Source organism: Bos taurus, chromosome 12 (assembly GCF_002263795.3).
Source record: "Bos taurus isolate L1 Dominette 01449 registration number 42190680 breed Hereford chromosome 12, ARS-UCD2.0, whole genome shotgun sequence".
NCBI classification, from domain to species: domain Eukaryota; kingdom Metazoa; phylum Chordata; class Mammalia; order Artiodactyla; family Bovidae; genus Bos; species Bos taurus.
The window spans coordinates 19,072,650-19,085,711 of NC_037339.1; the positions used below are offsets into that span (position 1 = coordinate 19,072,650).

Below are 13,062 nucleotides of genomic sequence, written 5' to 3' on the forward strand. Positions count from 1 at the left end.
CTAAGTCATTGTCCTGGCCTCCCGGCTAGCCCAGCTGCAGCGGCTCTTCCGTGATCTCTGGCCACAGTCCAGCACAGCCATCACTCCCCTGCGGCCCTCCCCGCCCCACCGGGCGCCCTCCGTGCTCACGGAGCAGAACCCCTCCCTGGGGAAGCACGTCTGTATGATGTCTGCAGGAGCTCAGTAGTGCTGGCAGCCCAGCAGTTAACCCGAGAAAACCCACAGACGTTCTCACTGATCTTAGATTCACAGCCATAAACTTCAAACAGACCGTCAGCACTTCACCCTCCGCACGAACTGATTCATGTCCTCTCATCTGTCTTTTAAGTCTTGCCCCACCCCAACTTCTCATTCCCAAGGTGATGACTCTGCCTGTTGGGTTTTGGTGTTTTTTTTTTTTTTTTTTTTAATATTTATTATTTATTTATTTGGCTGCACCGGGTCTTATTTGCACCGTGTGAACTGTTAGAGCATGTGGGATCTAGTTCCCCAGCCAGAGATCAAACTAGGGCCCCCTGCTTTGGGAGCTTGGAGTCTTAGCCACTGGACCACCAGGGAAGTCCTGGTTCTGTTTTTCTTTTTGATAAGACTTTAGTTTTAGGTTCACAAAAAAACCTGAGGGGACAGTACAGAGAGTTCCCATATCCCGCCCCACCCTTTATCAACACCACCCACCTCGAGAGGGGACATTTGTTACAACTGATGAACAACACTGATACATCAGAAACACCTGGAGGCCATCACTGAAGTTAGGGTACCCTCCTGGTGGTATACATTTCTTTGCCTGATTCTTACCGAGAAGGTGGAAGCGATTAGTCAAGAACTCCTCCCAAATACTCCACCCCGCTGTCCCCAGACCTCCAGCCTGTCAAAGCTAACCCTGCACCTGGGCTTTGGAGCCGCTGCCCCCCACCCGCTCCCTGAGGACTAGGCTCTTGCATTTTCCTCCCCTGTCCCTTCATATCCCTTCATATCCCCTCTTTCTACTTGATTATTCCCATCAGCATATAAACATGATCAACTGATCATGTCTTCTTTTAAAAAAAAATCCTCCCTCATACACCAAAAGCTGGTCAGTTACAGGGTCACTTGTCTGACTTAGGTGACCTTCCGGCAGGACCCTCACACCGGTCCCTGCCCTGCATCTTGCAGCACTTCCTTCTTCTCACGTCCCGGACATACTCTGCTGGGATGTCTTACCTTTCAGGCTGCTTCCCAGGTGCCTGGGCTGTTTTTCCTCCTCTGCTCACCCTCTGTGAGGTTTGGAGTGCCCAAGGCCCTGTGCTGGGTTCCTTCATCAATCTGAACGGCCTTCCTCCATGACCTCATCCAGTTCCCGTGGCTTCAGGACCACTCTTATCCCTGGACGCTTTTTATCTCCAGCCCTGAAGACCAGCCTGACATACTTAACCTGGATGTCTAATTGCATCTCCCGTTAAACTGGCCCAGAAAAAAACTAGTTCCATCCCCTGCACATACCTGCACACGGTCCATCCACAGCTGTCTGCTTCTCCTCTGCAAATAGCATATCGCTTGTCCGCCATCATCTGCTCCACAGCCCCAGCCCAGCATCAAGCCCATTAGCATCACCCTATAGATCTTGCGCCCTCCTCTTCTCTCTCACCACCACCTATCCACCAGGGTGGGGTCTGACCCCACTCTCTCAGATGGTTGTTGAACACTGTGGATCCCTGTCCCGCTTTTCTCTCCCACCCACCCCTCCCAGCCCATCCTCCATACAGCTGCCAGAACAGCGTCTTTACGCGTGTTTATGCTCCCCTTGCACGAAGATAAAACTGCAGCTCATCACTGTGGTTCATAAGGCCCATACGTCCAAGCCCTCAGTTGCCCCCTGGATCTTAGCTCAGACTCTCCCCCTTGCGTCCCCTCTGTTCCAGCAACACTACCCGTCCCTCTTGTAAGCTGGCCAGTACGGAAGCTCATTTCTGTCACAAGAACACAGGCCTTCTGCTGACGATGTCCTTACCTCTGCTTTGATGTAGACTAGGAGCCCTTATAATGTCACCCCTTTAGGGAGGCCCTGTGTATCACTGACCACCCAGTTTGAAATAGGGAACCAGAGACACTCTATCACTTGGCCTTAATTCTCTACAAAGCATATGTCATTGTTTTAAAGTTGGCTTTATTTGATCATTGTCTGTCTCCACCACAAAGTTTACTTCATAATGGCAGGTACCTTATCCACTCCTGTTTCCCTTGTCCTAGAAGAGAGCCTGCCAGGTCAACAGGGACTCCGTGGTCTTTCGGTGAGGCAGTGTTTATTGTTCAGTTGCTAAGATGTGTCTGACTCTGTGACCCCATGAATTGCACACCAGGCTCCTCTGTCCTCCACTATCTCCTGGAGTTTGCTCATGTCCATTAAGTTGATGATGCCATCCAACCACCTCATCCTCTGTCGCCCCCTTCTCCTGGCCTCAATCTTTCCCAGCATCAGGGTCGTTTCCAATGAGTCAACTCTTCGCATCAGGTGGCCAAAGTATTGGCGCTTCAGCATTAGTCCTTCCAATGAATATTCAGGGTTGATTTCCTTTAGGATTGACTGGTTTGATCTCCTTGCTGTCCCAGGGACCCTCAAGAATCCTCTCCAGCACCACAATTAGAAATCATCAGTTCTTCAGCACTCAGCCTTCTTTTTGGTCCAGCGGTCACATCTGTACATGACTACTGGAAAAAACCATGGTTTTGACTGTGTGGACCTCTGTCGGCAAAGTGATGTCTCTGCTTTCTAAAACGCTGTCTAGGTTTGTCATAGCTTTCCTTCCAAGGAGCAAGCGTCTTCTGATTTGATGTTTATTAGCTGTTTGTATTTCTGGTGTGATTTGCCTCTTCCCATTTTTCTGTGGGTTGGTAGATTCTTAACCCATTTTCAACTATGCAGCAAACAGTCTTCCTTTTTTCTTTTTATGGTATCTTATTACCTTAAAGGTGGCGCTTACATTTTCTTATGTAGTCAGATCAGTCTTTTTCTTTGTGGCTTCTGAGTTTCCTGCCTTGCTTAGACAGCCTTCCTCACTTCAGTACTATACTTTTTTTCTTTTCTCATATTTTCCAGATTTCAGTAGGTTTTTAAAAATAACCTATTTTTTATATAAAGCCTTATTCCACATGAAATTTATTGAGAAATATATTGTGAGGTAGGGATCTTACTCTTACTTCTTTTCTGTGCATCTAGTTAGATGCCCCCCCAACGTTAAACGATCATTCTTTGTACTCTGACTTCATATCCTGCCTTCCGCACAATCTAATTGCTCTCCCATATTTGCATTTTGTTTATTTAGAGTTGTTTGTGCTGCTCTTGGGATACTGTGTGAGCTTTCTCCTGTTTTGCTAGGTGGTTACCTTGCGCTTGTACTTCGTGCAGCCAGAGCGTGATATAAACCAGCCTTGGTCATGTCTCAGATTCCCCCAAACGGTTAGGTTTCTGTCCTTCTAGCCATCTCTACCCCACCTTCCTATCAGGCCAATAGACTAATACAGAGGCAAGAGATCAAATGAATTGAAGTAAGGAAAAAACTTACTCTTCAGAAGGTTTTTTATGTTTGTTTTTTTTACATTTTTGGCCTTTCTGCATAGATGCCAAAGAGGTTTCCCTTCCTTTCTCTCATGTCTCCTCAGTCAAGCGTCTATAAGACACGCGCTGTTATCCCCAGGGAAGAATGCAGGTCCAGGAGAGGGGAAGGAGCCTGCTCGAGATGGCACAGCTGTTTGGGCACCCCCTGGAGCTGCCCTTGGCCACAGGCTCAGTGTCACCTACAGAACCTCTTGCCTAGAGCCAGGCAGTGTTGCTAGCCCTGCTTTTTAGAAATCTCTTAAAGAGAGGGGACAGGATCAGATCATTATAAAACATTCCAGTTAGCTGAGGTTGTGCTGAAATTCCAAAACGAGCAGCCAGATGTCAGGACCCAGTGTTTGTAACTGAGGACATGAGGGCAGCCAGCTTAAAAATAGCACTTGATGACCTCTTGCCTTTTAATTTTCAACAAAAACTCTGAAAAAGCAGGTGCTTACTCAGTAAATCTCCTCTTCTGTAGAAATGCACGTTTTGCGGGAAAAAAGGAGCCACCGTGGGATGTGACTTAAAATCCTGTTTCAAGAATTACCACTTTTTCTGTGCCAAGAATGACCACGCAGTTCTGCAAGCTGATGGACGTACAGGAATTTATAAGTATTTAATAAAACTGTTGTAAAGCCACATTTGGGGGAGGGGTGGATTGGAATATGGAATGGTTAGATTAAGAGAAGACTTTTTAAAGCTAGTTTTATACAAATTCTTTCCAAGTAGGAATGTGGTTTGGGAGATTCCCGGTTAGGAACCTGACTTCAAAAGACCATCCCTGGCTTCCCAGGTGGCTCAGTGGTAAAGAACCCACCTGCCAGTGCGTGAAAGTGGGTTCAGTCTCTGGGTCAGAAAGATCCCGAAGGAGGGCAGGGCAGCCACTCCAGTATTCTTGCCTGGAGAAAGAATCCCACAGACAAGAGGGCCTGGCGGGCTACAGTCCACAGAGTCACCAAGAGCTGAACACAACTTAGCGACTAAACAGTAACAATAGTTGTAAGAAGGAAAGCAGGGTTGGTTTTGTCTGGAGTTTGCTCTTCCTGCACCGTGTCTTTCCTGGTAGAAAGTGCTGCTTGTCATAGGGGCGCAAGTGACCTAACAGGTGGCCACAAGGCTGGGAACCAGTCCACACTCGCTCTTGTCTGCAAACAGGAAGGAGCCTTCTTAGTCACAGGTCCCCACTATACCATCTTGTCTCCAAATGGATGCATTTTCCCACTAATGTCACCACCCTCTTCACTATAGCCTCTGAAAATGACAAACTAGGCAGCAAGTACAGTTATCAGACATCAAGTCCTTGAAGAAAAACTTGTTTTGGCTTTGAGATCCTGCTCCTTGTCTTTCAGTTATTCTGTCGTGTTAATTTTTACACAGTGAGGTGTATTTCAAATCTACTACAAGTGTATTTGTTTTACCCGGAGAAACTTGATCTTCCTTCTGATGAAAGATGTCAGTTAAGTCATTATACAGTTTAGTCAGAGGAAATCAGTAAGCCAGTTGTTAATTGATTCAGGTCATTGTAAGTGAACTCTTTCATATATAGATGCAGTGTAGAATATGTTATATAAAGGTGAAGAAAGTTATATAATGGTCTTAACAGTTTTGACCTTTTTAATGTTATGAGATGGAGTAAAACAGAGACTGGTGGTCTAGCGTGGACAAGCCAGGGAGACACCTGTCACTTCTTCGGGGGCATGTGAATAGATTCTGATTGAATCGGACATTTTATTTATTTTCGCTGTGCTGGGTCTTCGTTGCTGCGCACGGGTGTTCTCTAGCTGTGACGATGGGGGGCCACTCTCGAGTTGCTGAGACAGCTGCTCTTTGCGGTGGCCTCTCTCGTTGCAGAGCTCGGGCCCCGGGTACACGGGCTCTAGGGCACAGGCTCAGTAGTCGTGGCATATAGGCTTAGCTGCCCCTCAGCATGCGGACTCTTCCCAGACCAGGGATCGAACCTGTGTTCCCTGCACTGGCGGGTGAATTCTTTACCACTGGACCACCAAGGAAGTCCTGGACATTTTAAAGTTCAGTGAAATATATACATTTTTTTCAGTCACAGTATCTGAATAATAGGATCAGTGTTAAGAGGATTATTATTTTATAGTTGGGAGTATAGCTGATTTACAGTGTTGTGTTAGTGTGAGGTGTACAGAAGTGATTCACCTCAGGCTTTCTCAGACTCTTTTCCATTACAGGTTGTTACAGAATACTAAGCAGGGTTCCCTGAGCTCTACAGTAGGTCCTGATGGCTATCTGTTGTATATATAGTAGTATATATATGCTAATCCCAAACTCCTAATTTATCCCTCCCAGAGGGTTACTTTTAATACGATTTTTTAAGATCTATTACATTCCTAAATGATATTTTAAAATTCCATATGGAGGGTAGACTCCCCCCCCCCCCCAATTTTATCAAAATCTTCCAACACTAACTTTATAACCCACTTACTTTATGCCAGGAATACTTCAAAGTACTTTGCAAAGATTAATTCATTTAAAACTCATATAATAGCCCAGTAAGGTAGATACTGTTATTCCCATACTATTATGAGGAGACTGAGGCCCTGAGGGACAGTGATTTGTACCCAGGCCACACTTTTGGTAAGTAGCAGAGCTGGGCTAAAGGGCTCCAGAGGCTTTGCTCTTTGCCACCACATCCTCTTTAAGCTTAGGGGCCATATATGCCAAAATATGGGCAAACCTAACATTCCAAAAAGTCTAAAGTAATTTATAAAATAATTTGACTTCTGATTTTACAAGTTCCATAGGTATTTTCTTGCTTGAGACTAGACAGGAAATGTATGAATATGTTAATTTTATATTTTTTATATTTGATTTACAGAGAAACCCATGGGTTGTAATATTCTTTCACTTTTATTACTTACCTTCCCAAAGAGCTTGTTTTATTATGACTTCTCCAAAGTCCTGAAACACCCACTGTGAAAGACTATTATTAGCAGAGCTACAAGGTCAAACAAAAAGAAGTTCCTGCTATACCTTAAAGTCTGAAAAAATACTGATCATATATTAGAACCACTGAAGAGAGACTCCATAAAATAATCCTTTTTTGTCATAGTTTTTATCAAGTATCAGGCTTCCCTGGTGGCTCAGACAGTAAAGAATCTGCCTGCAATGCAGGAGACCCAGGTCTGATCCCTGGGTCAGTAAGATCCCCTGGAGAACGGAATGGCTACCTGCTCCAGTACTCTTGCCTGGAGAATCCCATGGACAGAGGAGCCTGGCGGGCTATGGTCCCTGGGGTCGCAAAGAGTCGGACACGACTGAGCGACTGACACTATCAAGTACCAGGTGAACTTTCATTGATTTTTTATTGAATTGAAACATTCAGAGTGCCTGTCACGCACAAGACCCGTTGTTATGTGCTGTGATATAAAGAGGAACAAGATGTGGACTAAACCCATTACCTCATGGGAGAACCAGAAGGTCAGAACTATCAGCCTGTGGCAGGATGGGAGCAGGAGGGGACTTGCGTGAAGCTGGCTTGGCCTTCAGTTGATAATTGTTGAAAATGGGTGGGGGCATGGGAGTTCATCACATCTCCACTTCTCTCTGTTTGAAATTTTCCATAAAAAATTAAGTATACCTGGCAAACAAAAGTGCTCAGAGATACCAGAATCCGAAGGATGAGGAGATTAATATTGATTGGGGATGGGGGGTGGTTTGCTGGGAGAACTGCATGGAGGAGGCGGGCACTGGTATAAGATGGGAAGAATTCATACATTCTCCTAGGCGCGGGGGACTCTGCATCTGGGGGTCAGCACCTTAAAGATCTGGGGGCAGAGGAGGAACAGAGGCTGCAGAAAAAACCGGGGCCAGGGCAGCTCCTTCACTCAGAGCACCCCTCTGCTGCAGCTGCACTTCTTCCTTCTCTTCTATGGCTGATCAGTTCCAGGCTTGTGAAGATCAAAGATCTGGGGGCGATGTCTGTGGAGTTAGAGAACTACTCGCCCCGCAGATTAATGCATGCAACTTGCAGTTTCAGTTTCTTGTTTCTTTTTGGCTGCGCCTGGCCTTTGTTGCTGCATAGGCTTTTCTCTGGTTGTGGAGAGCAGGGGCCGCTCTTCATTGCGGTGCACGGGCTTCTCATCGCGGTGACTCCTCTTGTTGCAGAGCACGGGCTCTGGGCGCATGGGCTCAGCAGTTGGAGCACGTGGGCTGGGGTAGCACAGGATCAGTAGTTGTGGCATGCTGGCTTAGATGTCCTGTGGCACGTGGGATCTTCCTGGACCAGGAATTAATAACCCGTGTCCCCTACTATGGCAGGTGGGTTCTTAAACACTGGACCACCAGGGAAGTCCAATTTTGTGCTTATTGTGGAAAAGCAACTTTGTATAGTCTGATGAAAATTTGTGCCTTAGCTGTTGGATTGCTCAGGATCTTTATACAGTAAAATCCCACTGACCCCTATGTAATAAACATATTGTTTAAAATATGTCATCAGCACTCACCCCTGCAGAGACCATGTTGATGGTCCACGTGGTTCAAGAGCACCAGGGACGCTGGTATGGGCTCCATCTGCACTTGATGTGTGTCAATCACGAATGCAGGCTTGAGCAGCGATTTTTTGTTTGTTTTGGGGTTTTTTCCCTTGGCCATGCTAATGTAGCATGTGGAATCTGAGTTTCCTGACCAGGGATCAAACCCTCACCTCCTGCATTGGGAGCACAGAGTCCTAACCACTCAACAACCCAGGGAAATCCCAGCAGTTTTGTTTTTAATGATTTTATTTATTTATGGCTGTGCTGCGTCGTCTTTGCCGCAAAGGCTTTTCTCCAGTTGTGGCAAGCGGGGGCTTCTCACTGTGATGGCTTCTCTTGTTGCAGAGCACAGGCTGTAGGGTAAGCAGGCTGCAGCAGTTGGGGCACATGGCCTCAGTAACTGCGGCTCCCAGGCTCTACAGCACAGGCTTAGTAGTTGTGGCGCACACAGGCTTAGTTGTTCCAAGGCCACGTGGGATCCTCCTGGATCAGGAATCAAACCTGTGTCTCCTGGATTGGCAGGCAGATTCTTTACCACCGAGTCACCAGGGAAGCCCAGCAATTTTGTTTTTAAAATAAATACTTAGGGTTAAGCCCTCATGAAAAACAGGTTAGTTCCCTTTTAAGTTACAAAGCAATAGGCGTAATACTTTAAAAATATAAATCAAAATATCTGACTCTCTGAAATTTCATGTTTTCAGAGTGTTTTGCCAACAACATGCTGACCCTCAAAATGGTAAGTATCTAAAATTCAGTGTTGTGGGTTTAAAAAAGGTAAACATTTAGGTAAGACATGGAATAATCTGATGTACTGGCCTCAGTAAGTTAAAATACAAGTTTTTGAGTTAACATGTTTAATACTTTTAAAATTAAGCTGTTGGTCCCTGTGCAGTATATAATGGACTAAATTTCTCTCTGTAACTAGATCTACCATCGGTGAAGCCTTTGTCTGGTGTCTTCCATTCTCACTACAGTGAGCAGACCAAACCAAGACATGGTAAAAAGCTGTGGCTTTTGTGACTATTCGTCTTCTAAAATGAGTATCAATTGCTGTATGTTCCCTGAATGCGATTTTCCTAAGAATGCATGATTAGCATTTCTGTTCTGAGGACAGTGGGTCCTGGCTGCTTAGAGTTAGGTAGCCTTTGTGTTCTGCTGGAACAGCCGTCTTGCCGACACTTAACCGGAATGCTGTCTGTTCATGGGAGTCAGCCCTTGGGTAAAGGCTTAGTTCCCTGTCCTGCCAGCTGCATTGTGCGGTGTTAAACAATGCTCTCTAAACCTATGAGTTACCCTCATTCTTCAACCATTAGCCTTTCAACTTATCAGATATACTATAAAAAATACTATCAATGTTTACTGACAGGAAAAGATGACCATAATGTGTTTCCAAAAGCAAATTGTAATACCATTTGTAATGAATCCTTTCCCTGGATGAAACCTTTTTTTTTTTTTTTAATTCTTCCAAAAGTGTTCTGTGTATACAAACATATCTACTACTGTCCTTTGCTTTTTTCACTTCATGTATCTTAGAGATTCTTCCCTGTCAGTGGCTGTGAGTAGATCTTACCTCATTTTTTAAAATAGGCTTCATAGTCTTCCACTGTGTATCTTACTCAGTTGTATAGCTGAACCACTTGTTTCCAGCTTTTTCTATCACATTAAATACTGTAGTATTCTTCTGGAATCATCCTTGTGCAGGTATGTAACCATACTGTTTGACTTCCTGTAAGTAGATAGCTGGGTCAAAGCGTATGCAGAGTGAAACTCTGGGTTAACTGTTGGCTAGTTATCTTCTAGAGGCCACACCAGCAGTACACACGATGACCCAAATCCTTGCAAACTTTATATATTAAACATCTTCATCTTAATCTGTCCAGTGAAAAATTGTCTTCCTCTGAATATCTTTACTTTGGGTGAAATTGAGTGTGTTTCTCTGTCTTCTGATCAGTCCTGTGACCCAAGTTGTTTTTCTGTTTAATGAACCCTCCTCTCCAGAGCCCCCCATTTGCCCACTTTTCTGCCCACACTGCCCTTTTTCATATTGATTCACATGGTCTTTTTATATTTAAAAATTTGCCCTTTTGTCATTTGTTTTGCAGACATTTAGTCTTAAGTCTGACATATCCAAGTTTGACTTTGTACACTTTATGCAGTCAAGCATTAGTCTTTTCCTTTACGAATTCCAGTGTCTACATAATTTGTTTTTCAGCCTGCTTTTCAGGAGTGAAAAGAAAAAGAGGAAGAAGTAAACGTCATCATGTACAGGTAATTTGACTTCATTTTATTACAGCTTTAATTTTCTCCATACAGTCTTTTAAACCATTCTGAATTTTGGGTGACACAATGATAGATGGTAAGATGAATACAAAAGAGAAGTCGGATGTGTCTTGGGTGTGCAAGCACATAACCTCCAGGTGACCATCCCGTGGCTCCTGTAATACGTGCCCTGGTACCAAATCAGTGAGGATCTGAGCGCACATGGTACATGGAACATCCTTACCTAGCCAAGTATTTCCCAGCTACAGGATCCATATTTGCCCTAATACGTGACTCATAATTTTCTGGATTCCTGTTATGGGTAAAGCATATGAAAATGTTTTGGGGATTTGCAGTAGCTCATATAAGCTAAATTAATATCAGCCAGTAGCCTTCACCTCTCACCCTTTATACAAGAGGGGCTTATTACACCTCTTAAGGTTTTGTTAGACAACACAAAAATACATTTGATGTTTATGCCTATAGACGTGACTTTCACCGTAGGCATATCACTGAATTTGATAAAACTTCTCATTTTATGCAATACAGTAAGTCCCCTCCATATGAACCTTCAGGTTGCACCCTTTCAAAGACGAGGACGTGTGTTGGCACGTCCAGTCACATAAGCCGGTTACTTGTCTGGCGTACACTGTCACCTGTGTGCACCCTCTACAGGGGGTGGTTCTGCTGTGCACTTTACAGTACAGAGACTACAGTAGTACAGTATCTTTATTTCAAGCACAGGACCCGAACGTAGAACGGCACGCGAAGGCTGCAGCAGCCGTTCAGAACGCAGTCCCGTGCTGCCCCGTCACCTGTGACGAGAAAAAGAGAGCTCCCATCCAGACAACACTGGATCGCTTTTTCAAGAGGGTAGATAGAATTGAATCCAGCAAGGAACCAGAACCTGTGCCCTCAACCTCAGGCGTGAGTGAAGCTGCGGCTTGCCCTCCACCTCCTACCACTGCCGACCCTTCAGCTCTAGACCATCTCCCACCTCCTCTCCCTTCTCCAGTCAGTAGCTCCTCCTTCCACTCAGCCAGCCCCTGTGTGCCAGCTGTTATACTGTACTACTGTACTTTTCAAGGTACTGTAACACTAAAAATGTTTTTATTATTTTTGTGAAAAGTATTCTACACCTATTACAGTACCGTATAGCTGATTGTGTTAGTTGGGTACCTAGGTTAACTGTTGGAATCACAAACAAATTGGACTTCCAAATGCGCTCTCAGACTGGAACTTGTTCATATGTAGAGGACTTACTGTATTAAGTATCAACAGTAAAAAATCAGTGTAAAGTAGTTTTGATTCTTCTCTCCTAGCCACCTGAGAGAATGGCATTGAAGAAGGAAAAGGACGGCAGACACACAGGTTTGCTATAAGTTTTCAGTAACAAATATGGCTTACAGTACTTATTACCGTGAATTTTAGAGTTGGTATCCTACTTTATTCTTCTGGACTTGTAGTAGTGAACTGTGAGAGTAGAAATCTTCTGTCATGACTATCCACTCCATCAAAATCTCAACAGATCAAGGTAACAGGGTGGGATGGTCCACAGCTCTTCAGGATTAGGAAAGGATACAGAACCCAGGGTTGCCCGAGTTCATCCAGTGACACGCCGCCCCTCACCCTGTAATCCCCTCCCTGCACCCCAGGAGGCTGAGCCAGTAATTTTACCTTTCTGTTAAGGAAATGGACTTCCCTTACAGCTCAGCTGGTAAAGAATCCACCTGCAATGCGGGAGGCCTGGGTTTGATCCCTGAGTTAGGAAGATCTCCTGGAGAAGGGAAAGGCTGCCCACTCCAGTATCCAGTTAAGGAAATAGATATTCCATAATGACCAACAGTCAATTGTGACAGAAAAAAAATGAGACTATTATCTCAAAGATTTGAAGCTAAATTTTAGAAAATTCTATTTACATCATTATTCTAAGCAGAGAAGTTGTTTTCCCTTTTTATAACATTTCATTGTTTCAGCTTGAAAAAAAAAGAGCTATGGTGAAATTAGAAGAAAAGATAAAGGTGCTGTGCTGTGCTTAGTCACTCAGTCATGTCCAACTCTTTGTGACCCCATGGACTGTAGCCCGCCAGGCCCCTCTGGACTGAATTGCCATGCCCTTCTCCAGGGGATTTTCCCAACCCAGGGATCGAACCCAGGTCTCTCAGATTGCAGGCAGATTCTTCACCAGTTAGCTACCAGGGAGGCCCAAAGTGCTGTGTATGTATTACCTAACAACGCTCATCCACCATCAGGGAAAGCCTGAAGGAGTGAGTGTGTGTGGGATGGCTACCCTGAGACGCACCATGTCCTTCTAAAGTTCTTTTCTTATTCTTAGATGCAATTGTGAAAGCTGCTTTTCTCAAGAAATGTAAAGAAGCAGGGCTTCTTGACGCTTTATTTGAAGAAATATTAGACAAACTTCATTTGATTCAGGAAAGACTCATGGATGAGACCACTGCAGAATCAGGTACTGAAATAACAAATTTTCTACATACAGAGATGTCTCACAGACCTACATCGTGAACAAAACAAACACCCCCCTGAAGTACACATTTTCTATGCTGTTTCTTCTTTTCCTTCTTTATCTCATTCTTTAATAAAGTTTATTCATCCAGATCTCTGTAAGTCAACAGGATGTAAGTAATTCACAAACTCATTAATGTAGTAAAAGAAAAAAAAATAGCCTGGTGCCCTGGAAGTTTTAATGTTTTTTCCCAGAGGTTCATA

General features: G+C 44.5%; 1 protein-coding gene across 1 annotated transcript in view; it reads left to right on the top strand.

Annotated features, from left to right (window-relative positions):
- The window catches only part of PHF11 (PHD finger protein 11), a 33,902-nt gene that overhangs the window by 17,027 nt on the left and 3,813 nt on the right, over positions 1-13,062 (top strand). Inside the window, exons 4-9 of the mRNA NM_001046144.1 lie at positions 4,053-4,186; positions 8,778-8,812; positions 9,002-9,073; positions 10,289-10,344; positions 11,658-11,706; positions 12,671-12,802. Coding sequence (NP_001039609.1) covers positions 4,053-4,186; positions 8,778-8,812; positions 9,002-9,073; positions 10,289-10,344; positions 11,658-11,706; positions 12,671-12,802 — 478 coding nt within the window. The remainder of the gene's footprint in view (positions 1-4,052; positions 4,187-8,777; positions 8,813-9,001; positions 9,074-10,288; positions 10,345-11,657; positions 11,707-12,670; positions 12,803-13,062) is intronic.